This window comes from Psammomys obesus, unplaced genomic scaffold, assembly GCF_907164565.1.
Source record: "Psammomys obesus unplaced genomic scaffold, mPsaObe1.curated_primary_1811, whole genome shotgun sequence".
Taxonomy (NCBI): Eukaryota; Metazoa; Chordata; class Mammalia; order Rodentia; family Muridae; genus Psammomys; species Psammomys obesus.
The window spans coordinates 3,934,687-3,958,702 of NW_026590905.1; the positions used below are offsets into that span (position 1 = coordinate 3,934,687).

At 46.1% G+C, this 24,016-nt stretch overlaps 2 protein-coding genes across 4 annotated transcripts in view; both read right to left on the bottom strand.

Annotated features, from left to right (window-relative positions):
- The window catches only part of Tulp3 (TUB like protein 3), a 33,586-nt gene extending 14,781 nt beyond the window's left edge, over positions 1-18,805 (bottom strand). The window contains exons 1-2 of one of the 2 annotated variants that reach the window (XM_055609383.1): positions 18,738-18,786; positions 11,764-11,968 (exon numbers count right to left, since the gene is read on the bottom strand). Coding sequence is in view for 1 of the 2 variants with exons in the window: in XM_055609382.1 (XP_055465357.1) it covers positions 18,738-18,778 (41 nt within the window). In the remaining variant the exon portion in view is untranslated. Of the gene's footprint in view, positions 1-11,763; positions 11,969-18,737 lie in introns of both variants that reach the window. The other variant, XM_055609382.1, reaches the window with a different exon arrangement.
- Positions 18,806-20,393: 1,588 nt separating this feature from the next.
- Rhno1 (RAD9-HUS1-RAD1 interacting nuclear orphan 1) lies at positions 20,394-23,463 on the bottom strand. 2 transcript variants are annotated; one of them, XM_055609385.1, is made up of 3 exons: positions 22,231-22,285; positions 21,795-21,928; positions 20,394-21,296 (listed from the first exon to the last, which is right to left on the bottom strand). In XM_055609385.1, the coding sequence occupies exons 2-3, from the start codon at positions 21,915-21,917 to the stop codon at positions 20,751-20,753; spliced, it is 669 nt and encodes a 222-aa protein (XP_055465360.1). In that variant the 5' UTR covers positions 21,918-21,928; positions 22,231-22,285; the 3' UTR covers positions 20,394-20,750. The 2 variants fall into 2 exon arrangements, with proteins under 2 accessions (XP_055465360.1, XP_055465359.1); XM_055609384.1 differs by lacking the exon at positions 21,795-21,928 and having other exon boundaries at positions 22,231-23,463.
- Between the last annotated feature and the right edge of the window lie 553 nt (positions 23,464-24,016).

Sequence of the window (24,016 nt, forward strand, 5' to 3'; positions counted from 1 at the left end):
ATCTATCTATCTATCTATCTATCTATCTATCTATCTATCTATCTATCATCCATCTATCGTCTTGTGTTTTGGGTAGTGATAACGATTGATTCCAGGGCCTTGGGACAGGGCTAAGCAAAAAATCTACCAAGGGAGTCACACTCCTAACTCTGAATCAGACTCTTGTTACAAAACAAAAACAAAAACAAATGGTGGTGGAGGTGATTGCTCCCGCCCGTAATCCCAGCCCTTGGGAGGCAGAGGCATGCGGTTCTCCGTGAGTTCCAGGTCATCCAGACTACATAGTAAGACCCTGTGTCTCAAAGACAAAGCAAAACCGGCTTTGGGTATAGCTCAGTGGTAGAAGGCTTCATACATGAGGCCGTGGGTCCAGCCCCGGCACTGCAGAGCAAACTAAACAAAGGAATAGACAAGAAAGCCACAGGGCACTTACAATTCCAGCCCCTCCTCCCTGCTGCAGCCCAATTCTGGCCTCCCCTGAGGGATCCCTGCGTTTCTCCTGAGATGTTTCTATTTCCAGCCTCACTCATACATTCCTAAATCCTAGCTGCATTACCACAGGGTAAGTAAGTAGTGTTGGTATCCAGTGGGGATGAGGGTAGATTTGCAAAAATGGTGCCTAAAATGACGGAGACAAAAACAAACAGAAATCATGAACATTATGTTGGAAACATCAACCTGGAGCAAAAACTTGTGATTATAGCTTAGTTTCCAACCACTGCTGCAAACGTGCAAAAGCTCAACGCACTCACTCTGCACGAGACACTAGACCAAAACTGTGATGCCTTCTGGCACAGATAAAACGACTGTCCCCTCTCCTCACCAAGCCTCCCCAGTGCCGAAACCTCAATAATCTACACTCCGAACACTCTGAAGCTGAGCACGCCTTTCGGAGCCTCTGACAGTCAGCGCGCTGGGTATGACTTCAAGGCTGCACCAGACACCACTCAATGCCTCCCAGCGAGCCTGGGCAAGCTGAGCGGGAGATCTAAATAACAGGGTATCACGGAAGCATTCTGACCTGGGCAGAACTGTAAATAGATGCTACAGGCCTGTTCCGTCTAGTTAACACCTACACATCAGCTACAGGAACTCTGACTTAAGCTGTGGATGTGGCTCAGTGGCAGAGCGCTTGCCTAACACGCACAAGACCCTGTGTTCCATCTCATTTAGCAGAAACTGAACTATGCTCTTGACAGGAGAGCCACCTCTCCAGGCCCCACCCCTACAGCTTTGATATTCTACCATATGGACACAACAGTTGTTTTCTTTCTTCTTTTCTTCCAGCTCCATCCTCCTGATGACTCTGTCCTCATGACCTATCGTTTCCCCAAAGCCCATGTGCTGAGACCATAGCTTGGCCGATTTGATTAATCGTGCTGGAAGCATCTGGGACGTGCACACTCACGCCACAGGACTTCGCAGAAGATGGTCATTCTCACAGGTGGGGGATGGTAAAGAGGAGAAGGCTGAGAGTTTAACTACAATGAAGATCTCGCAAGCGGGGCAGCTTGCTTCCCAGGACTCTTCAAGTTTGAGGCCAGCCAGAGTGCACAGCGAGGCCTTTCTACACAATCACGCCACACACCCGGTTAAGGCCTCCCCTGAAGAGAGGTCGAGTCTTCGTGCTCTTGACAGGTTGAAAAGAAAACAGCACCTCTATGGTACAACTGCCAAGGGGCATCACCTTAACTTAATTGTGAGACAAACCAGTATTCAGGAATGGTCTACAGCACTGGTTCTCATCCTGTGGGTCGTGACACCCTAGGGGGTCAAACGGCCCTTTCACAGGCGTTGAATATCAGACACCCCATTTCTCAGATCTTTACTTTATGATTCAGAACAGTAGCAAAATTACAGTTCTGAAGTAGCAATGAAGTAATTTTATGGGTGGTGGTCAGCACAGCATGAGGAGCTGTATTAGAGGGCCACAGGATTAGGGAGGTTGACAAAACCTCCTTGGGAAGTGGCCCATGGGCTAGGAATGGTACTGAGTCTCTATGAATTTCCTGGTTTTCCTAACTGCTCTGTGACTGTATGAAATGTCAACAAAAAGGGAGACACAATAGAAGACATATACAGGAATTCTTCTTTTTTTTTTTTTTTTTAAACTGAGTACAGGAAGGAGTGTACCACGGTGCCTAGATCTTAAATCTGTTTTTGTTGTTTTGAGACAGGGTCTCTCTGTGTAGCTCTGGCCAGCCTGGACCAGGCTGGCCCCAGACTCACTGAATCACATCACTGTATCTCTGGAGTGCTTGGATTAAAGGCTGGCTTAAATGTTTGTTTGTTTGTTTGTTTGTTTTAATGTGACGAACACAAGAGATAAACTGAGGTGAAGGACAAAGATTACTTTTGAACTTTTCTTGTAAGTTTTTTGGCAAATTTAATCTCTTTCAAGTAATAATTATAGAGACAGTTTATTAGGACAGACAAAATTACACCCACTGGGTGTGGTTAACGAGCTGGGGAAAGGTGTAGATGCAAAAGTCAATTTTTTTCCCCCAAAATAAAACAGTTATAAAACAAGACATTTTGATAAATGTTTCTTTCATAACTATGGGCTGGGTGATCTGTCAGTTCCTCTGCCCTTGAATATCACTGTTTGGGGTGAGATGGTCTTACTATTTAGCCCTGCCTGGAACTTGCTATATAGACCATGGGATGGGTCCAAACTCAGGGATCTGCTGCTTCTGCCTCCCCGGGATTAAAGGAATGTGCCACCATGGCCAGCTTGCCCTTGAATAATGCACCCAGTTAGAGTATTTCTAAAAGGGAGCGGAGAGAAGATCAAACAGAGCCAGCTCACAACGGAAGACCTCTCCCGCTTCTGCTGCCGCTATGGAGCGATCCCTGACAGACTGCTTGCCTAACTAAACCACTGATATCCTTGACCAACTTCCACCTCCACACTCCTGGCAAGCTCTCTGGAGCCCACTGCAGCTGAACAATCACGAGTAACTGCTCCATCAGAGAAGGATGCCGAGTGCTGCGTTTGCCCAGGAAGTGGAGGTTCAGCAAGGCCCTGATGGCCTGGGGAAAGCAAAGCTACCCTGAAGGAAGGCAACAGGACAAGGCTTGCAAAAAGTGAAGCCGGTGATACTCGGCCATGGTTTCCTCAGGAGTGCCTTGAGCAAACACTTCCTTGACTGGCTCCTGATCATCACAAATGCTGCTGGAGTGTTTCAGACATCACAGTGTGGATACAAGCGAGAAGGAGTGGCTTACCCTGGCTACCAAAGGCAAGAAATACACCAGGGTTAAGTGCCAGTGAGAAGGCTTCGGAGGGATACATGACCTGGTATACAGAGAGCAAGGAAGCATTGGTAAGATGCTATGGGAAACACAAAAGGAAATAGTTTGCCTCAAGATGACAGCATTAATAAACTGGGTAACTGTTTAAAACGAGTCTTAGTACATTTCTCTATTTATTACGTAAGGGGTAGCATGCAGAGGTAGGAGGATCTCTGTGAGTTAGAGGCCAGCCTAATCTAATAGCAAGTTCCAGTACAGCAAAACTATATAAAGACCGTCTCAAAACAAAACAACAACAAAAAAAAAACCCAAAAACGAACAAACAAACAAAGCAGCACGTGAATGGGTGTGGCATCAAAAGCCTACGCCCCAGCACACTAAGAAGCAGTTTATAAATTCACCGTGCAAGGCTGGCCTCAGGACACTGAGGGCCTATCTCGGGAGTGGACTTGATTATTCTGTGCCACGTCTCCGTGACCATCACTGACACATCAGAGAGACACCCGACCCTAGATGAGCAATCGGACTCCCTTGTCCGTGATTTTGATACCGGATCTTGGGGATCCGGTTTAGCCCAGGCTCTCTGAGGGCACTGAGACACATCTAAGTGAGCTACGTGGTTCTGCAATCACTAAGCAGCAAATGCAGGGTGTACGAGACAGGCGTTCTGGTCCTCCTCTGTGCTCTCAACTATTAAACTAAAACACGCATTAAAGGGGACTAACTGTTCCTTTTCACTTCCGTAGTAACCAAGAATACTAAGCCACCTGCTAATAACTGATACCAGCACAGACCAGCAGTAAGATGGGCAATGAGTGGAAATCTGAAGAAAATGAACACTTTAGGAAAGTAGATACGGCTCTTTCGTGTGCGTGTGTGACTTGACCTTGAGAAAGGTCACTGAACTCTGCAACTATGATGGCACGCAGCAAGCCTCAGCAAGCCTCCTGTCTCCTCTCTGTATGACACTGGAGATACAGACATGTGCATGGCCACTTCCAGACTTTTACATGGACGCCAGGGGATTTGAACTCAGGTCGCAAGCACTCTTATCCACTGAGCCATTTCTTTGGCCTTTCAAAATCCAGCCTAGGCTGCTGCTCAGGACAGAATACCTGCAGCAGCCATCCCTCCCCACAGTCGGAAGCTGGAGGGCATCCTCCTAAGACAACCTGAATCTCCAGCAAACAGATGCCCGGATACTTGGTTTCTACTTCCCCGAGTGAGCACCATGTGCCAGCGGACTGGACAGTCAGACATATCAAAGAACAACACACTGACACATCCGTTTCTCCCCATTTCCTGAGGCAGCTTGATGGCAGGCTCCTCTGTAATCTCTAAGAGGGACCCCAACTCTGCAGCATGGTCCTGAATCTCCTCCTCAGGGCCTGGCCCTGCCTAACTGTTGTCTTTCTGTCCACCTGTGGCATTATAACTCTGATAAACTTTTTTCTTCTTTTTCTTTTTTGGTTTTTGAGAGAGAGAGAGAGTTTCTCTGTGTAATTCTGGAATCTCCTTTGCAGACCAGGGTGGGCTCGAACTCACAGAGAGCCTTCTGCCCCTGGAGTCCTGGGATTAAAGGTGTGCACCGCCACCGCCCTTATCCCCATCCCCAACAGTGCATCTCAGTGTCGCTCTTGAACCCCATACCCTGTATTCATTCCAGACGCGACTCTTTCAATTTTCCTAATAATTCCATCTTAAGTTCTGAAAATGTCCACATGCTTTTCAAATGGACACACCAGCACTTGGTGTAACTTTGTGTATTTCCAACCATTGATTCATATTGTCACCCCACTTCCCACTGCCAAGGAATTCTGGCACGTATCATGTGAGATACTCCGTGACGTGTTTAAAAAACAGTGATTTTTAACCAACACCGCAGCTACTTCCATTGACTTATGTTTACGACCAACATCGGTGAGCCGACTGTGGGGAAACTGACGAGACATGTAGATTAGGCTCTTAGGAAGTGTGATTTTGGTGTTGCACAGAAGAACACACACCAAAGCAAAGGTGTTTGGTTTTTTTTGTTTTTGTTTTTGTTTTTGTTTTTGTGAAAAGGGTGCGCTTGCGGGTGATCAGCAAGCGAGCAAGCACACTGGGTCAAGATGGCCGCTATCTTTCATCCCTGATGCAGGAATAGAGAGCACTACTTCTTCATCCCATGGATGGGAGCTGGACTTCATAATCTGACAATTGGCTACTTGGTGTGAAGGGGAAGTGAGAGGTTCAGGGAACATGGGCCCTCGTCAGGCTACACCTCTGAGCGAAACGAAGACGTTTCTTGCAGGGCTATGTGTGGAAGCCATGCTTGTGGTCCTAGGACTACGGGGTGGAGGCAAGATCAGGAGTCCAAGGTCATTCTGGTTAGCCTGGGATAAACGAAACCCTGTCTCCCCAAAACAAAACCAACAAAACCCCAACCTGAGCAGACGATAGACAGAAAAGGAATCTAGATGGATGCAGGAGGCCAGGAAAGGCAGAGCAAGAGGAAGCAGAGCAGCGATGAGAGCAGCGATGGGACCAGCCGAGGATACAGCCGACAGGGGAGTGGCTCCTCTTCAGACACAGCCCTGGTCTCTGTTTCTTCAGGACTCTCTCTCCTGTAAGTCTTTCAACAATGTTCTGAATGTCACACCTTGCTAAGGGAAGTTAGACAGCAAAATGTCAGACAGAAGAGGCCTGTCAAGTCTCTCACAGCCTCCTGTAGCTGAACTGAAGAAGCAGCAACCGGAGCGGAACCTCCTGTAAGGTTCTTCTGGAGTTGGCATAGAGACACAAACACAAACAGCCAACAGCAGGCCAGGATAAATAGCCATGCCTGCTTCCTGCAGCCTCCATGCTGAGACTAAACAATACATGCTTCCCTGGGAACTGTTTTCTTACTGAAGACAGAAAACAGCAACTAAACTCGAGGATAAAATATATAGAAAAGACAAAAGCGATGCATTTGACGTGTAATCTGCCTTCTTAGCCAGTGGCTTCAACAGTCATGCTATGCTGTCCCTCTCCCAGGCTTCCTTCTCCCAGGGTCCTTGCCAGGATCCTAAACACACAGCACAATACTGATTCTGGTTTTTTAATTGTACTAGTATATTTGCGCATGCATGACATGGTGCCCTCGTGGTCAGACAACAGTTTCCAGTGCCCACACAGCAGCGCCTAGCCTGTGACTCCAGTCCCAGAGATTCAATGTCCTCTTCTGGCCTCATCAGGCACAAATGTGGTACCCACACATTCGTGCAGGCAAACACTCATATACAAAACAAAAGTCAATAAATCTTTAAAAATATCGATCACCGACTGATTCCAATCGACTGATATCAGTCACGTGCTTCCCCTATGCATTCCAGAAGTCTTTCACGTGGTATTTACAAGTTCATGCCTGCCGTATCAGTACTTGGAAGGCTGAGGAAGGAGAATCTGAAAGAGTTCAAAGCTAGCCTGGACTATACAGCAAGACCTTGTTGCATAAACAAATAAGTGTTTTGTTTTGTTTTTTTTTTTAACATGAAAAAATATTGGGATGTCGCTGCATAAGCGAGAACTCTAAAACCCCATGCCCTTACTGCCATTAATGACAGAATATGCTCAAGAAGGGTTTTCAGGAACTGGAGAGATGACTCAGTGGTTAAGAGCACTTGCTGCTTTTACAGAGGACCCAGGTTCGGTTCCCAGCAACCACATGGTGGCTCACAACCATCTGTAATTCTGGGTCCAGGGGACCCCATGCCCTCTTGTTACCTCTGCGAACACTAGACACTCATAGGGCACAGAGATATACATGCATGCAAAAACTCATACACATAAACTTTTTTTTTTAAGGGCTCTGAGTGGGGCTTTGCTGCAGAAGGAGGAGGCATGGTGGTGTCTGAACAGGCCTCTGGGTACCCAGGCCTCCCTGCTGCCCACACCGGCATCTTTTACACCGTGTTTATGCTACAGCTGTGGCGTCGGGAGAAACACTCCGCACTTCTCTGGGAATTCTTGTTTTCACTACGATAGAGCAACTGCCAAAACAAAGCTCTGCCTAACCCGAGCCCTTCGCTGACCTGCACAGCAATTAGACACACTTGAAACGCTCAAAAGAAGAGCAGAATTTAAAAGGAACTCAAAAAGCACAACTTTCTGTACTTAGCCTTGCTAAATGGTGCATGGTGTACAAAACAGAAGACCATTTAAATTAAGGTTGAAGTCATGCACTTCTGAAGTGAAAGAAAGCAGAGAGAGAACGGGAGTAGGAATAGAAGTTTATCATAAACTTTCAAAATCCCCGGCAGGAAGAATCTTCTGATTATTTAGACTAATTACAAAAAACAAAACACAAAACAAACAACAACAACAAAAAACAACTTCAAGAGAGAGTGATGACACATTCTTTTTGCAGCATCTCATTTTATGATTTAAAAAATATTTGGCTGGCGAGTGGTGGCACCCACTTTTAATCCCAGTGCTGGGGAGGCAGAGGCAGGCAGATATTTGTGTGCCCGAGGACAGCCAAGGCTACACAGAGAAATCCTATCTCTAGAAACCAAAAGAAAAACAAATAAACAAACAACAGAACTTTAAAAGCAAACTTAGGTTTGAGGCCTCAAACAAATTGTGCACACCTCTGTTTCATGGTGATGAACTTGAGTCTATTAGTCAGAGAAGCAATCCTGCTGCCCACTGACAGGATACCAGCTTCCCCTCTGGTCTCTGGTTTCCTCCTTCTGCCATTTAAAAGGGTAAGTGTGACCCACACCACAGCAGATGCCATGTAAGAAACTTCTGCTGCCCCTGATTACTCAGCGCGAGATTAGGAGTCCCTTATCGTGGTAAGGGTGGTTCTTAAACGTTATTAAATCTAAACTTGGGGTACTGCTAAATAACTTGGGGGTCTTTGACCAAATGACACTCGAGAGCTAATGCTTATGGCCCTTAGTACCACCATTGTGCTATCTCTTTGCATTTCACACAAAATTAAAATTTTTTAAACATTTATTTATTTAATGTGTATGAGTGCTCTATCTGAATGTATACTTGCACGCCAAAAGAGGCCATCAGATTCCAGCATAGACGGTGGCGAGCCACCATGTGGGTGCTGGGAATTGAACTCAGGAACCTCTGGAAAAGCATACTGCTCTTAATTGCTGACCATCTCTCCGGCCCCTAAAATTAATTTTTATATAAAATTATATTTTGCAAGACAGAATTCTTGAACCCAGCAACTACCAATCAAAATGCTTGTTTTGGGTTTTTGCTTCGTTTTTCAAGACAGGGTTTCTCTGTGTAATCGCCTTGGCTGTCCTAGACCTCACTTTTGTTAACCAGGCCGGCCTCGAACTTACAGAGATTTTCCTGCTTCTGCCTCCCACGTGCTGGGATTAAAGGTGTGCCATAACCACTGCCCAGCTTCAAAATGTATTCTTTCCCCTCTTCTTCGCTGAGAGTCATGTAGCTTAGGTTAGCCTTGAACTTACTATGTAGCCATGGCTGGCCTTCAACTCACATCCACCGTCACATCTATCAAAGTTTCTTTTTTATTTTTAATTTACTTTTATTTTATGTATTGGTGGTTTGCCTGCATGTATGTCTGTGTGAAGTTGTCAGATCTTGGAAATACAGAGAGCTGTAAGCTGCCATGTGGGTGCTGGGAATTGAACCTCAGTCCTTTGGAAGAATAGTCAATGAAGTTTCTCCAGGACCGCCTATGGTTTCTTTTATTATATACTTACGATAGTTTTTGTCACATTCTGAAGTAAACAAATGGTATGCGGTATGCTTAGTTTCACCCACAAAGTTGTTAGTTATATATCCTTGGTTATTATAATATCTAATATACCAATTAACCACTTTTTTTTTTTTTAAAGGAAATGAGATAGTGTCAACTTCTGTTGCTTAGGCTGATCTAGGCCTATAAGATCTTTGTCCCTAGACAGTGATCCCATACTTGGGAGGCAGAAGCAGGAGGACTGTCATGTTTCTGGAACCAGACTGATTCTGCCTTAACAGCCCAAGCAGCTGGAATTATAAAGGAAATAAAATTCACCGTGTCCAAATTCTAAATTTAGTCAACCTTGGAAAGTCGTATCTTTATACAGGTTGAGATACTAAGAATAATTCTGACTAGAAAAGACACATCAAGAACAAATTAGAGAGCTGGAGATGTGGCTCAGAGGTTAAGAGTTCTGGCTTCTTTTGCCCAGGTCCTGAGTTCAACTCCCACCAAACATAAGGTGGCTCACATCTATAATGAAATCTGTGCTCCCTTCTGGCATGTTGGCAGAACACTGTATACATAATAAATAAATCTAAAAAAAAAAAAAAAAAAAAATGTCCTCCCTCAACTATCGAGAAATACCAATATACCCAGCTGTCTTCCCCTAGAAGGCCTGCCTCAGCCTGGAGTGATCTTAACTGAAGCCAGGGACTGAAAATCTATCTCTTAAGAGACCCATTGGGCTGAGGGGACTGGGAGGAGAGCAGGGAAGGGGCACCCTTAGGATATAAAGTAAATAACTGAAATTTAAAAATAATTTTTAAAAGTCTTTAAAAAATAAAGATGGCACCTAAAAAGAGGCCCATTTAGTAGACACACAACCAGAAAGCAAAACTTGCTTGGGGAAGAAATAGGCAATGAGAAGGGAGAGTTGAAAACTGATTTAAGCCTTCATACAACTTCAAGAACACAGCAAAGAATTCATTTAGTGCTTCTCTCTTGATTTGACATACCCCATACATAGAGCGAAAGGAAGAAAGAAAGAAAGAAAGAAAGAAAGAAAGAAAGAAAGGAAGGAAGGAAGGAAGGAAGGAAGGAAGGAAGGAAGGAAGGAAGGACAAAACATTCAGTTGAATGACCCAAACAAAGAGGTACTTAGCTTTTGTGAGGGATCATCATGGTTTTTGAGACACAGTATCTTGTTGGTAGCCCTTAATGGCCTTGAACTCCTGATCATCCTGTTTCTACCTCTGGAGTGCTGGGATTACAGGTGTGCACCGCTCTAACCCCTTGAGAAACGTAGGCCTTGATCCAGAAGTTAGAGACCACATCCTTCCCTGGGGATCTACAACAGCTGGGACTCGGCACCGAAACCCAGTCTTCTTTTTCACCTGTTTCTTGAGTTACACTTTCTCTCTTGGCATGCTGTTTACTTTCCTTTTCTTTCTGGGGTGAAGAGGAAAGCACATTCTTTTGCCTGATAATACCAAATACGTATTCCTGGACTTGGGGTAGAGCTCAGTGCCCAGCAGGGCTGGTACTTGGGATGCCCAAGGCCCCGAGGCTCACCAAATACTTTTCTCTGAATAAAATTAATGCTTTCTTGTACATTGCCAAGATGTTTAATTTCCCAAATAGCTTGCTCTAAAGAGAATTGAAATTAATCAGTGTCTGTTAGCATTTCTGTGCACAGGTGGCATTCAGAACATCTGCAGTAGCTGGGCATGATGGCTTACACCTCATCTCAGCACTCAGGAGGTAATGGCAGGATTGCCACTGAGTTTGAGGCCAGCCTGGGCTACACTGTGATACCTTCTCGAACCCCAAAACCTCAAATACCCGCGCTATATGCCTTAATAATACATAGTAAAAAGAGAACAGGAACCTACCTCTTATGTTTATTCTTTAAAAACTTCATACATGTAGAAAATGAATGTATCTTAATCATATCAGCCCTAAATCCTATCTTCTGCTCCCCCAAGACTCTTTAAAAGATTGTATGTACATGTATGTGGCTCTGTGTGTGTAGAGATCCATAGAGACTAGAATAGGGGATCAGATTGCCCTGGAGATAAAATTACAGTGAGCTGTGAGCCACCCAATCTGTCAGAGGTCCTCTGGAAGAGCAACGACCCGTGAGACATCTATGCAGCCCGCTTAAATATCATTATAACCCAGGATAGGTAAGCGTTTACTTAATTTGGTTTTTTCCACTTATGTGGGAGACAGGCAACACAGAGGTCAGAGGACAAATTATAAGAGTCTGGAGGATCAAATCCAAGCCATCAGCTTGGTAGCAAGTACTTGTACCTACTAGGCCATCTCATCAGCCTCTGAACTATATTTTTGACACCATTATTTATTCATGTAACCTTAGGTGTAGCAGGCTTCCATTTCCTTTTGGGTTTTTTGTTTCTTTCCCATTCATTTATTTATTTATTTATTCATTCATTCATTCATTCATTCATTCATTCATTCATTCATTCATTTAGATAAAGTTTCTCTTTGTAGTCCTGGCTGTCCTGAAACTTGTTCTGTGGACCAGGCTGGCCTTGAACTGCCTCTGCCTCCCAAGTGCTGGGATTAAAGATGTGCAATCACCACCTGGCTTCTTTTTCTCTCTTTCTCTCTTGTGGGTTATCTTTATTTTTGAGATGGTCTCACTGTGTTACCCAGGCTGGGCTTAACTCCTGTGCTGCTGTAGTTGTCTTGCTTCAGCATCCCAAATGACTAATACGGACAGGAACAAACATCACCAGGCCCAGCTTTCTAAGCTCCTCTGCATGAAGTGAAGACAACAACACCTTCCCAGTTTCCTTCAAAGTGAAGAAGCCGTACACAAGGGTGAGACACTGCTGTTGACCACTTGATCGTGACAGGTCGTCCCTTCTTCAAAACACCGCTTAGGGCCTGGCATGGTGGTGAAAGCCTGCGGTGCCAGCACTCCGGAGGCCAGGAGGGAGGGATCTGCAGCTCAAGGCCAGCCTAGGCTCAATGGTCAGCCCTGATCTAAAACAAAACAAAAATACAACTTAAGGCTGGAGAGAATGCTTGCCCTGCACGAATGAAGCCTTTGGTTCAATATCCAGCACTCCCTAAGACCAGGTGTGGTGGTGTAATCCTACAACCCCCTCCCCCACTCAGCAGGTGCGGTGGTGCAGGCTTGGAACCCCCCCCACTCAGCAGGTGCGGTGGTAGGGCCCTCTTAACAACACCCGCACACACTCAGCAGGTGTAAGGAAGACGGTCATTCAAAAGAGCTTAAGAATTTCATTCAATCAAAATGTCCCTCCCTACTTCTGCTTCCAGCTTTCTGGACACAGTGAATCACCAGGAGAAGCTTGTACTACGTTCCAACAGGAAAACAATCTATCCTCTATCAACCTGGTTTTACCCTAAGTTCATTGAAATCTACCGAAGTTTTCCCCCCACAGAGATAATGAGCATACACTGCAATAAAGAGAATCTTAAAACCTGACACTGTAATTCTTCTGCTAAGGACATTATCTTGCAGGACACGGTGGCAAACGAGTGCAGTCCCAGGAATGTGGAAGCTGAGACAGATGGGTCAAAAGTACAAGAGCAGGGCCAGGCCAGTGCCACAGCTCAGAGGTGAAAGGCGCTCGGCTGTCAGGCCTGATGGTCTGAGCTCAGTCCTTAGAAGAGAACGGATTCCCACAGGCTGTCCTCCAGCCTCCTCTGTCCTCCCAACATATGCACTAAATAAATTTAATAACATATTTTTTAAAAGGGTTCAAGGCCAGCCTCATTTACACAGTGACAAACTCTCTCTCTCTCTCTCTCTCTCTCTCACTCACATACCTTACTCATGTTAAAAGTAGGTTTCAGAGTTTAGATTTATCCTGAAAACCAAAATCATCATGTGCAAGGTTTTAGACCCAATCTCCAGCACCACCCACAGGCACAGTTCTGGGACTGCAGAGATTTAAGAATAACATATATGGCTCTTGCCAAAGACCCAAGTTCAGTTCCCGGGATCTACATCTGGCTCTAATTCCAGATCCAGGGGGATCTGACTCCTTTGACCTCCTTAGGTAGTTACATCAAACACGCACATATACATAATTGAACATTTTTTAAAAGATTTGTTAAAAAAAAAAAAAAAATCGAAGAAACAAAAGAGAAACCCAGGAAGGCTGCCTAATGAAGCAGTGGAAATTAAGTAGAACAGAAAATTATTCCTGGTGAACTGGCGCTGAAATCGAGAATGGCTTCCAGGGAATTCTGGGCTTGCCAGAGACTCACCGCCGCCGGGAAGCTAGTCTCCAACTGTGGAAGTAAAGGAATTATCTAGGCCTTCCAAACACCCAACACCTCGCTGGGAGACAGCTTCAGCTCCTCCTCTGAAGAATTCAACTCAAGCATTCTCTCTGCTCTGGTAAGAACAAACATTAACTTGTTCTTTCAATGGTACCAATGCCAGGAACATGGTAGGGTTTCCACAGGAAAGTCTAAGAAGCCAGAAACTAACTGTTTTGCTTAGAGCAAAGGATCCTGGCAAAAAGAAATGTTACAGGATGGACATTTCCTGTCTAGGTTGGATGAGGCCTTCACCATAACCAAAAAATAAAAAAAGTCCACATGCACGTTAGACACTATTAACAAGACTAGGCACGACATAATTTCCAGCCAGGAATGTTCATATTTTCTTTCATTTGTTTTTTTTTTTTTTCATTTTTATTTTACGTGTATGAGTGTTTTGCTTGCATGTGGGTCGGTGCTCCATCTCCGCGTGTCTGAGGAGGTCAGAGGGAAGAACTGGATTCCTAGGAAACTGGAGTTGTGGGTGGCTGTGAGCCACCGTGTGAGTGCTGGGAACCTATGTGCTCTCAGCCAGTGCCTCAACCCTCCAGTTTGGGGGCCTCCTTTTAAGTCAGGGTCTCACATAGCTCAGGCCAGCCTTGAATCTGACTTCCTGATCTTAGGGTTTCTACTTTTCCCCAGTGTTAGGATTACAGATTTGTCCCCCATTCCCAGCTTTCATCTTTCTTTCTTCTTCCTCCAAGACAGGGTTTCTCTGTATAGAGCAGGCTCTCCTGGAACTCACTCTGTAGACCGGGCTGTCCTTGAATTCAGAGATCTACCTGCTTCTGCCTCCTGAGTGCTGGGATCAAATGGTGTGTGCCACCACAGCCTGGCTTTTTATTTCTTTGTGTAAGTTTGCACAGACTTGTTCATGAGTGAAGGGCACAGGTATCCATAGGCCATATCCAGCTTTCATATTTTATTTCTAAAGGGAAATCACATTTGGAGGGCTGGGTTAAGATAGGGCCTCCCTGTATAGCCCTGGCTGGCCTGGGACTCACCTGGTAATCCAGGCTGACCTTAAACTCGCAGCTATGCCTAACCATACTGGGCAGACCAAGACTTCCTTAGGCAATTCTGGTTCACAAGGTCATGACACACCTTCAATTCTGTATTAATAACTGGTATACTTGCATATCCGAACGGTTGTGCTCAAACCTAAGACCTTCAAAATGTCAGGCAAGCACTCTGTCCCAGAGCCATACCCCCAATGCCAGCCTCACCAACAAGAGTTCAGACAGTCTGAGCCACGGTGCGAGATATCTGCTGTCCCTGAGGAATTAGCAGCATCAGCTGCCTAGGCTCAGCAAAGCCCCAAGTGTGCTTTCACAGCTTGTCTCCAATTTTCACTGCCAACTTCAGGTATAAGAAAAGGCATCTGAAATCTGCTTGTTAATAACCTTTTTATTTTGTTGAAAAGAAATTTGCCTCGTTAGCTACATAATTTGGAGCTACAAAATCATAGCAGTTACCCATGCAACTAAAGGCATTAGTACTAGGGGATCTGTATTCAAGTCTTTCATCAAAAACTTTAAACAGAGGTACTGGAAAGATGGCTCAGCAGGTAAAGGCCCTTGCCACACAGATGTGGCACATAGATGTGACCAGAGGACCACCCCCAGACCCACTTAAAGGTGGAAGGAGAGAACTGATGTCACAGCATTAACCTCTGACCTCCACATTCCTGCTGCAGCACTGTCCCACCCCACTCAGGAATAATAACTTTTTTTTTTTTCTTTTTGAGTTGGGATCTCTCTACATAGCCCTGGCAGTACTGGAACTCACTATGTAGGCCAGGTTGAACTCACAGAAATCCACCTGCCTCTGCCTCTCAAGTGCTGGGACTGAAAGGCCTGTGGAGCACCATGCCTGGCAATAATAAGGAAAATCTCTTTAGAGAGTTAAGCTTGACGACCTGGCTTCTATCTCTGGCATTTTTAAAAAGGAGCATTAAGTATGCGCACAGTACCGCACACGTGTAATCCTAGCCACAGGGAGGGGGTGGCCAAAGGCGAAGAGTTCAAGGTAAAAAAATATACATTTTATACACACATATGTGTATATATATATACACATACATACATATGTATGTATGTGTATATATATATGTATGTATATATGTATATGTATATATATATGACCATCTTAAAAAGCAACAAGACAAGTGTATATCTTTAATACTGGGACCCCATGAAACTGAAAAGCTCCTGTGAAGCAAAGGATGCTGTCAAAGGGACAAAACGGCAGCCAGGAAAAGATCTTCAAACCCTACTTCTGAAGAGGGCTGTTATCCACAGTATATGAAGAACTCAAGAAACTAGACATCAACAAACCAAATAATCCAATTTTTTAAATGGGGTACCGATTTAAACAGAGAATTCTCTAATGGCCAAGAAGCACTTAAAGAAATGGTTAGTCATCAAGGAAATGCAAATCAAAACAATTCTGAGGTTCTATTTTATACCTGTCAAAATGGCTAAGATCAAAAACATAAGCAAAAACTCATGCTGGTGAGGATCTGGAGCAAGGGGAACATTCCCCCACTGATGGTGAGAGTGTATACTTGTACAGCCACTTTGGAAATCAATATGGTGGGTTTTCAGAGAGTTGGGAATTGATCTACCTCAAGACCCAGCGACATGAAGACTCCTAAGCACAGACCCAAAGGCTGTCCCACCATATCACAAGCACGCTTGCTCACCTATGTTCATAGCAGCTTTATTTGGGTAGAGTGTCGGGGTGGGGGTTGTTCTGGATAGAGGGGTGGGAATGGGAACCAGAGGGACCGAGTTCGGGGAGGACAGAAGGAGAAAGTACTGGAAGAGACCACTGGAATGGGGGAGCATCTCTGGAATGAGCAAGAAACCTAGTGCAATGAAAACTCCCAGGAAGCTATGAGGGTAGATGACCCTAGCTAAGACTTCTAAAAATAGGGGCCACAGAGCCTGAACTAGCCACCTCACGTGGCCAGGCGAGACATCCTGTGGAGGGGCTGGGACACCAACCCAGCACAAAAGCTCCAACCTATGATTTGCCCTGCCTACAAAATGTGCTGGGGTAAAGATGGCCCAGAAAGGTGGGAATGGCCAACCATAACGGTCCAGCTTGAGACCCAGGCCACGAGAGGGAACCCACCCCTGACACTGACTGGAGGACCAGGACCCTGAGGCTGGAAAGCCCAGAGACCTGGGATAGAATGGAACACAAACGGGGGAAATAAAAATCAACGAAATGATTCCTGATGATAGTCTGCTCTACTCAGACTGGTGCCTAGTCCCATTGTCGTCGGAGAGGCTTCACCCAGCATCTGATGGAAACAGATGCAGAGACCCACAGCCAAACAGTAGGCAGAGCTTGCAGAATGCTGCGGAGGAGGGAGAAGGAGGATTTTAATAGCCAGACAGGTCAAGGACACCACAAGAAAACCTACAGAACCAACTAACCTGGGCTCGTAGGGACTCACAGAGACTGAACCGACAACCGGGGAACCTGCATGGGACTGCCCTGGACCCTCTGCACATACAGTACAGCTGTGTAGCTTGGTCTTCTTATGGGACTCCTCACAGTGGGAGCAGGAGCCGTCTGCCTCTGCTGTCTGCTTCTGGGACCCTTTTCTCCCACTGGGTTGCCTCTTCCAGCTTTAATAGGAGAGGAGGCGCCTAGTCTCACTGCAACTTGATATGCCAAGGCTGTATCCATGGGAGACCAACCCTTTTCTGAAGAGTGGATGGAGGGGTAGGGCAGGGAAGGGGAAGAGAGGAGGGAGGGGACACTGTGGTCAAAAAAAAAGAAAGAAAAAAAAAGCATATTCCTAGTACACAAGTACATCCAGGTTCGGTGATACATGTCTATCTGTATAAGACACTTAGGAAGCTCAGGGAGGAGGACGTTGGGCCTGGATTACTGGGCTGTACTGAGAGTTAGTCACTCTCAAAAAAAAAAAAAATATTAATGACTACCTAAAAAGCCAGACATTAACTCCCTTTCAGCAACAAATGAGTTAAATAGTGACAAAACCTGCACATCTACCTAAGGGGCAGAACAAACATTTAGTGACTCATACAGGCCCTTGATGTCAACTGAAAATTAGAGTTGGTTTCTTTGGAAGAAAAAGTGGGAGGAGGGGGCTTTAAAATTACTCCTTTAAGAGATGAAAAAAATAAATGCCGTCTGGTCCCAATTTCAAAGTCAAGTGCTTCTTGTTCCCTAAAATCCGAGTCATGAAAGGCAGAAGCAGACAGATCTAAATGAGTTCAAGGCTAGCCTGGTTCAAATACCAAGTTTCAATCAGGCCAAAGCTACATTAAGAACACCTGTCTCTGAAAAATAAAATAAAATAAGATCACATCCCCATGAGATTTACTTCTCTAAAATTCAGTTAAAAACGAAATCCCCCAACTGATCGAGATAGCATCTGATTGTAATCAGAGACTCTCAACTTTACTAACCCGACCTTAAACTTGTAAATGTATTTTGTTGTAGTTGTTCTTTAAAACGGGGAGAGGGGACAAATTTCAGAGAGCAATTATCATCGGGTTTAAAGAATTTACTTGATGAAAAGACGGAAAACATCTCAGCTTTGGAAGGTGGGGGATCAGAAGTTCAAAGTCATCTTCATTAACAGGTTTGACGCAAGCCTAGATTGCCTGAGACAGACGCGGGGCGCGCGGCGGGGAGAGGGAGGAGTCTCTACTCCGTCTTTGTAACTTCTTAAAGACGGTTTCGAATCTGCTAAAAACTAGTTCAAACATCATACTAAAGTCTTACACGCCAAGTCTTTATTTGCTGTGGTAATGGAAGAATGTAGCTGGCATGTTTGATTTCAATCCTCATCGATGCCAAAGTGTTGAGTCAATGATTTCACACGGGGCCCCCCAAAAACGACGAGAAACGAACAGGCTGAGACTGAAGCCCATTTGTTTTCCCAGGCTCACTCTGTGGACCAGGCAAAAAGAGGGGTCTTGGCAGAGAAATGGGGGACACAAACAAGAAGTATGGAGCAGTCTAAACTAAAACAGACCATCCCGATTAAGAGAACTCCTGGAACGCAGGAGAAGGAAGGAAGAAAAAAGAAGAAAACAGTTTTGCATTTTCAGCCCTCGGACTCCGTTCCAGAATTCCACAAGGACTGCCAAAAGCAACGGCCTTGGAACCAATTAACCATCACCGCGACCTTCCGCGTCAACTCCCGGGAGGAACCTCGTTCCAGCTCAGCACTGACCCCACTAGAGAGACAGGGAGAAGGGCGACCGCATTGCAAGTGAGGGAATCGGAAGCCCTGGGGGAGCCGGGCGAGCTGGTCCGGGGGAAACTCCAAGGGAGCTGCACGAGAGAGTGCAGACGGCGCGGGATGCACGGCGCCTGCCCAGCTAGGGGACCCGATCCTGAACCCCGCCCTCGCCCGCCCAGCCGGGAGACCCCAGCCCGCCCCTCCGTCGCCCTCGCCCCTGACCTGTCCCCGCGGGGTCCCGGTGCGCAGCGCGCCGCCTCCATACTCGCCCAGCCGGTGGCATCAGAGTCCAGACCCCGAGCCGCTGCCGCCGGGCTGGAGAGGGATGGAGGGGGTCGGGCCCCGCCCCTGGCAACCACACCCCGCACTGTCGCCGACGCCCATTGGTCCAGTGCCCGCCGTTCCCTTCTCACTGGCTAAAGGAGCCAGCCACGATGCTGGAGGGTTTCCAGGGAGGCGGGAGGCACCGGGAGGCGAAGGCGCGTGCGCTGGAGCGGGGTGCGGCCCCCGGGACTGGAGCCCAGCTAGCTCTCGGCCCGTCTCCATCTGCTCCATTCCGGGGCCGCCCCCGACAGAGCGACTCCAGCACCCCACTGTGACAATGAAAACATCCGTGGCGCTGCCAGGGTGTGCTGTTGCCCCAAACCTCGCAGTCTGACCCTCCTCGGGATACCAGAGGCCCTTCAGCCTCCCCGCCCAAAGCCCGACTCAAGGACCCTTACCTGGGGGCCATCTTCAAATGTCCCTGTTCCCGTAAGGGGACTCTAAGTTATGCCTCCAGCGATCAGTTCGTTTCTGACTCTGGTCTCTATAAGACTTTCTGACCAGAGCTATTGCATATAGATTTAATTAGTAAGGCCAAAGTTACATTGGTGTTGAATTAAAAAATTCACTTAATGTACTTGAGACAGGATCTTGGTATATAGTCCTAAGCTGCCTTGAAACTCAGAGATCTGACTGCCTCTGCCCCACTAGCGCTGGAATTAAAGACGTGTCATCATGCCCCAGGCTATTTTATTTCCATGTTTTGCCTATGTGTATGTCTACATATCATATGCATAGTGCCCAAGGCTGATATATACCCTAGAACTGGAGTTGTAGATAATGAGGCACCCTGTGGGTGCTGGGAACAAAGGACCCTGTGCCTTCTGGGCATCCAGGGCTCATAACCGATGAGTCACCTCTCCAAGCCCCAGAAATTAACTTTTGAAAATTAGGAAATACAGAACCTGCACACATAGGCTAGAATATAACATTACACTCACTTAGGCCCCTCCTGTGTGACCCAGGATTGCTTCGTTCTTTGTTTGTTTTGTTTTGTTGTGCTTCAAATCCTCACCCGTTTAAGGGCAACAGAAGCTCTGCTTGGCCTAGAAGGGGCTGGATGGTAAATGAGTAGGTCTGAAAGAGATGTCATTGTGTGATTAAGAGGACCACCGAGACAGGCACTTCCACAGGAGTCACGTTAGAATGTGCACTTCGGCTTTAAGAATTCATTTCCGACAGGCTCAGTGGCCCACGCCTGTAATCCCAGCACTCAGGAAGCAGAGGCAGGCTGATCTCTGTGAGTTCATGGGCAGCCTGGTCTACAAAGCAAGTCTAGGACAGCCAGGGCTACACAGAGAAACCCTGTCTTGTATGTGATATTGCCATATTTCTTCCAGTGTAAACACAATCTCAAAACACAAACCTAAACTACTCATCTGTCCCCTCTCTCCCCTGACCCAGAGCCGTGGCCCTTTGGGCAGAAGAGACAAAGCTGTACAGGTAGTTGTCAACCATTAAAAACTAGAGCTCATCTGATTTTCTCCATCAGCAAAGTAGTCACTGAAGTCTCCCGATTGGTACCAAAAATGCGGAATGAATTGAGGCAGCAGACTGGAGAGCACAAACCTTTTATAGATGGACCGTGCAGCTGCGTTTCTGACAAAGATAGGGATCTCTAAAAACTCAGGGCAGTCATTTATTCACAAACATTGTAAACAGTATAAGATACTCCACAGGTTTAAGGGGTAATATGAGAAAAATACCAATAGTTCATGACACTAAATTCAACTGTCCCTGATGCGAGGTGGCTTAAAAAGCAAATCTAGAAACAGAATTCTAGTGCTAGGCCTCTAGCTAACTCGTCCTCCTACTGGTGTTCATTCCATTTTATTCTTTCAAGCCAGAGAAGTGACTTTAGAAACCTAACCATGAGCAGCTTTGCAATGGACGGAAGCCTGTGAAATCCAGTCAGATTTTCACAAGGAACTGGCTTTCGTCCAGCTTCCCTCTCTCCTTAAGATAGGCGAACAGGTGTCTTCTGCGTCTCCAAGTGACCTTTACCCCATACTTCTCTTCAGGGGTGTCCCTGACCAGCACAGGCCCCGGCTCTGGGCTGTTGGGAGTTCTAGGGCCAAGGATGCAGCTTGGAAGACTGTTTTCCTTCTGGTCTGGGGAAATGGGATCTTCTCTCACAGATGACCCCGGGGTCTGGATATCAGGGGCTGTAAACACATGAGGTAAGCTTTGAAGTGCATTCACTGACAGTTCCCCACAGCTCTGGGGACTGAACAGGGGCACCAAAGGCATTCTGGGAATGTCCTTTTCTGAGTGACGGGGCTCTTCTCTGTTCAAGGATAGCAATAGTGTCTCTGAACAGGAAGCCTGTGGACTCTCAAAGGTTAGACATGGAAACTTGCAAGAAGATCTTCGAGTTTGGTGTCTTGCCCGGTCCCGGTGATGCTTCCGGTGTGCTGGACAGCGGTTTTCTGTGGCTGTATCAAACTGAGGCAATACCTGTGTCATAAAAAACGGGTGGGCCAATTACCAAAGAAACTATCCCATGGATAGACTCCTTTATTTTTGTCCAGAATCACGAGGGCTCACTATAATAAAGGACAAAACCCAACCAACTTTATGATGTAATAACAAGGTAAGAGCTTTGGGCTAGCTATGCAATCTTTCTCCCTTTCCGGTTGCTCCCAAGGAAGAGAGCAGACAAGGCACTCTCAACCACACTACACTACCATGGCTTCCTTCACGTCTGTCGTTAAACTTCATGAAAGCAGGCTTGGAAGGAGGGGATGGGGTTAGAAGCCATGCTTAGCATACTCAGCAATTCAGTCCTCAGAAAAACAAAGTCCTCAAGAGATGAAGACTTATTCCCAACACTTAGCAGACTGCCTGGGAAGGGCTGCAAAATACTGAACGACAGCTGCAAGAATAGGAAGTGAGGCTGTATTCAGGAATGGGACCTAGTACACAGTGTTTATTCAGTCATTTGGACAGCCTCACCATGGAGTCCAGGCTGGCCTTCAACTTGAGATCCTTCTGCCTCAGCCTCCCAGATGCTAGGATTACAGGTGTGCCCCACCATGCCATTTTTGTAGGATTTTTCTCCACTAGGGTTGAGTCCATTCGTAGAGTACCTAGTATTTTTCATATGAATTACAGGAAATAATCTTTTATAAGTTTGCCATCTTTCTAGCATCTTCCAGTTATCAGGTAGTGAAATGTTCTCTCAGAACTTTTCAGAGGGACCCGGTAGGGAAGACTCCAATTCTATATAACACACATTTTGGTCTGAATGAAGAAAAGAGGATATAGCAAACAGGTCAGGTAACCACAGCCAGAAAGAATAACTGCTTCCCTGTCCCTGCTCCAAGAGGATTAAGAGTCAGTATTCTGAAGACCCTAAAGTGGTAAAGGTCAAAGAATTGCAAAGACCTACCCAGGAAGTGGCGGTGTCCCGATCAATGGGCTTGCTGGGCACTTGCACAGTGTGGGTAATGGGCTGCTGGAAAGAGTCATAATGGTGTTTGGGGCCCTCCAGTGGCTGCTGGTGGAAGAGCAGCGGGGCTTTCGGTGTCTGTCTGCGGCTTCTCTTTTTGGGAGGCATCAATAAGTGCGTGAAGAGTAGTTGGTAACCACATGATGCAGGTTGCCTTCCTGGTCTGGGTCAAGGTCCAGCTGCAAATCATGCCTGGAGAGAAGAAACAAAAGCTGGGGAATCATGTGGGTGATTCCCCCATTTCTTCATGACACCAAGTTAGCCAATCTCCCAAAAACTACCATTCACACCTCAGGTTGTGGAGAAAACAGTTTCCTAGACCATCATGCAAAACATATTATTTCATCCATATTCAACAACACTCATTCAAGGAACACCTGCTGCTGAACTCAAATTATTGTGCCACGCTGAGAGCTAGGGATTAAAAACAGACAAGTACATATTCAACAGCCCTTACTGAGTACTAAGGGCCTGCAGCGATACAGAGGCCCGTTTTTGAGGCACAGTAGCATAGCACTTGCCTAAAATGCATAAATCCTTAGGTTCAATCCCTAGCACTGCAAAAAGAAAAAGTGAAAAGGAAGGAAGAAAAAGATCCAAAAGTTGGATGTCCTGGACTCAATTTGTAGACCAGGCTGGCCTCAAACTCACAGAGAACCTTCTGCCTCTGCCTCCTTGAGTGCTGGGATTAAAGGCGTACACTACTGTGGCTGGCTGGGAGTGGAAAGTTTAACAGAAAGAAATAATTACATTTCAGTATAACACAGTTTGATTCCATTCCCTTCAGAGAAGGCTTTCTGGGTAGGAAGACACCTACCCTGTAGATGAAGAGCTGGGAGAAGCAAGGCCACTTTAGGCTGAGAAGCACCATATGCAAAAACAGTTATAGCTGGGCATGGGGAACATGCTAATTATCCCAGCTGAGCAAGAGATCAGGGGTTCAGTTCTAGCTTGGGCTGCACACAAAAACGTTCCCTGAGACGCCAAACCAAGCTGAGTGTGGTGGTAAGTGCCTGTGATCTCAGCCTCAGGGAGGCAGAAGAATCAAGGAGCTCAAGCTATCTTTGGCTAGTGTGAGGCCAGCCTGAGTTACATGAAACCTTAAACAACCAGAAAGCTACTATACCAGAGAACTACAAGCTCACTGCAAACAGAGGATGAAACATAGCTCAGCAGTAAAAGAACTTGCCTTAAAAACCAAGGGCTTAGGCTGGAGAGACGGCTCAGAGATTACAAGCACTGTCTGTTCTTTCAAAGGTCCTGAGTTCAATTCTCAGCAACCACATGGTGGCTCACTACCATCTATAATGAGATCTGGCGCCCTCTTCTGGCGTGCAGGCAGAATACTGTATAAATAAAAAAAATCTTTCTTAAACAAAAATCAAAAATACCAAGGGCTTGAGTTTGATCCCTAGAACTCACTCACACACACAAAATCGATTCCAAAAAGATGTCCTCTGACATCTCCATGTGGGGCATATGTCCCCCTCCCCCCTCTCCCCCCTCATCACTCACACACAATGTCACCCTCTGTGAGGCTGTGAATATCCAGCTAATAAACAAAAAAGAAAAGAAAAAAAAAAAAAAAAGGCTAGGTGTGGTAAAATACTTTTTTAAAATCCCAGCACTCAGGAGGCAGATTTCTGTGAGATGGAGGTCCGTCTGGTCTACACAGTGAGTTCTATGCCAGTAGGAGATACAAAGTGAGACCCTATTTTTTTTTTTT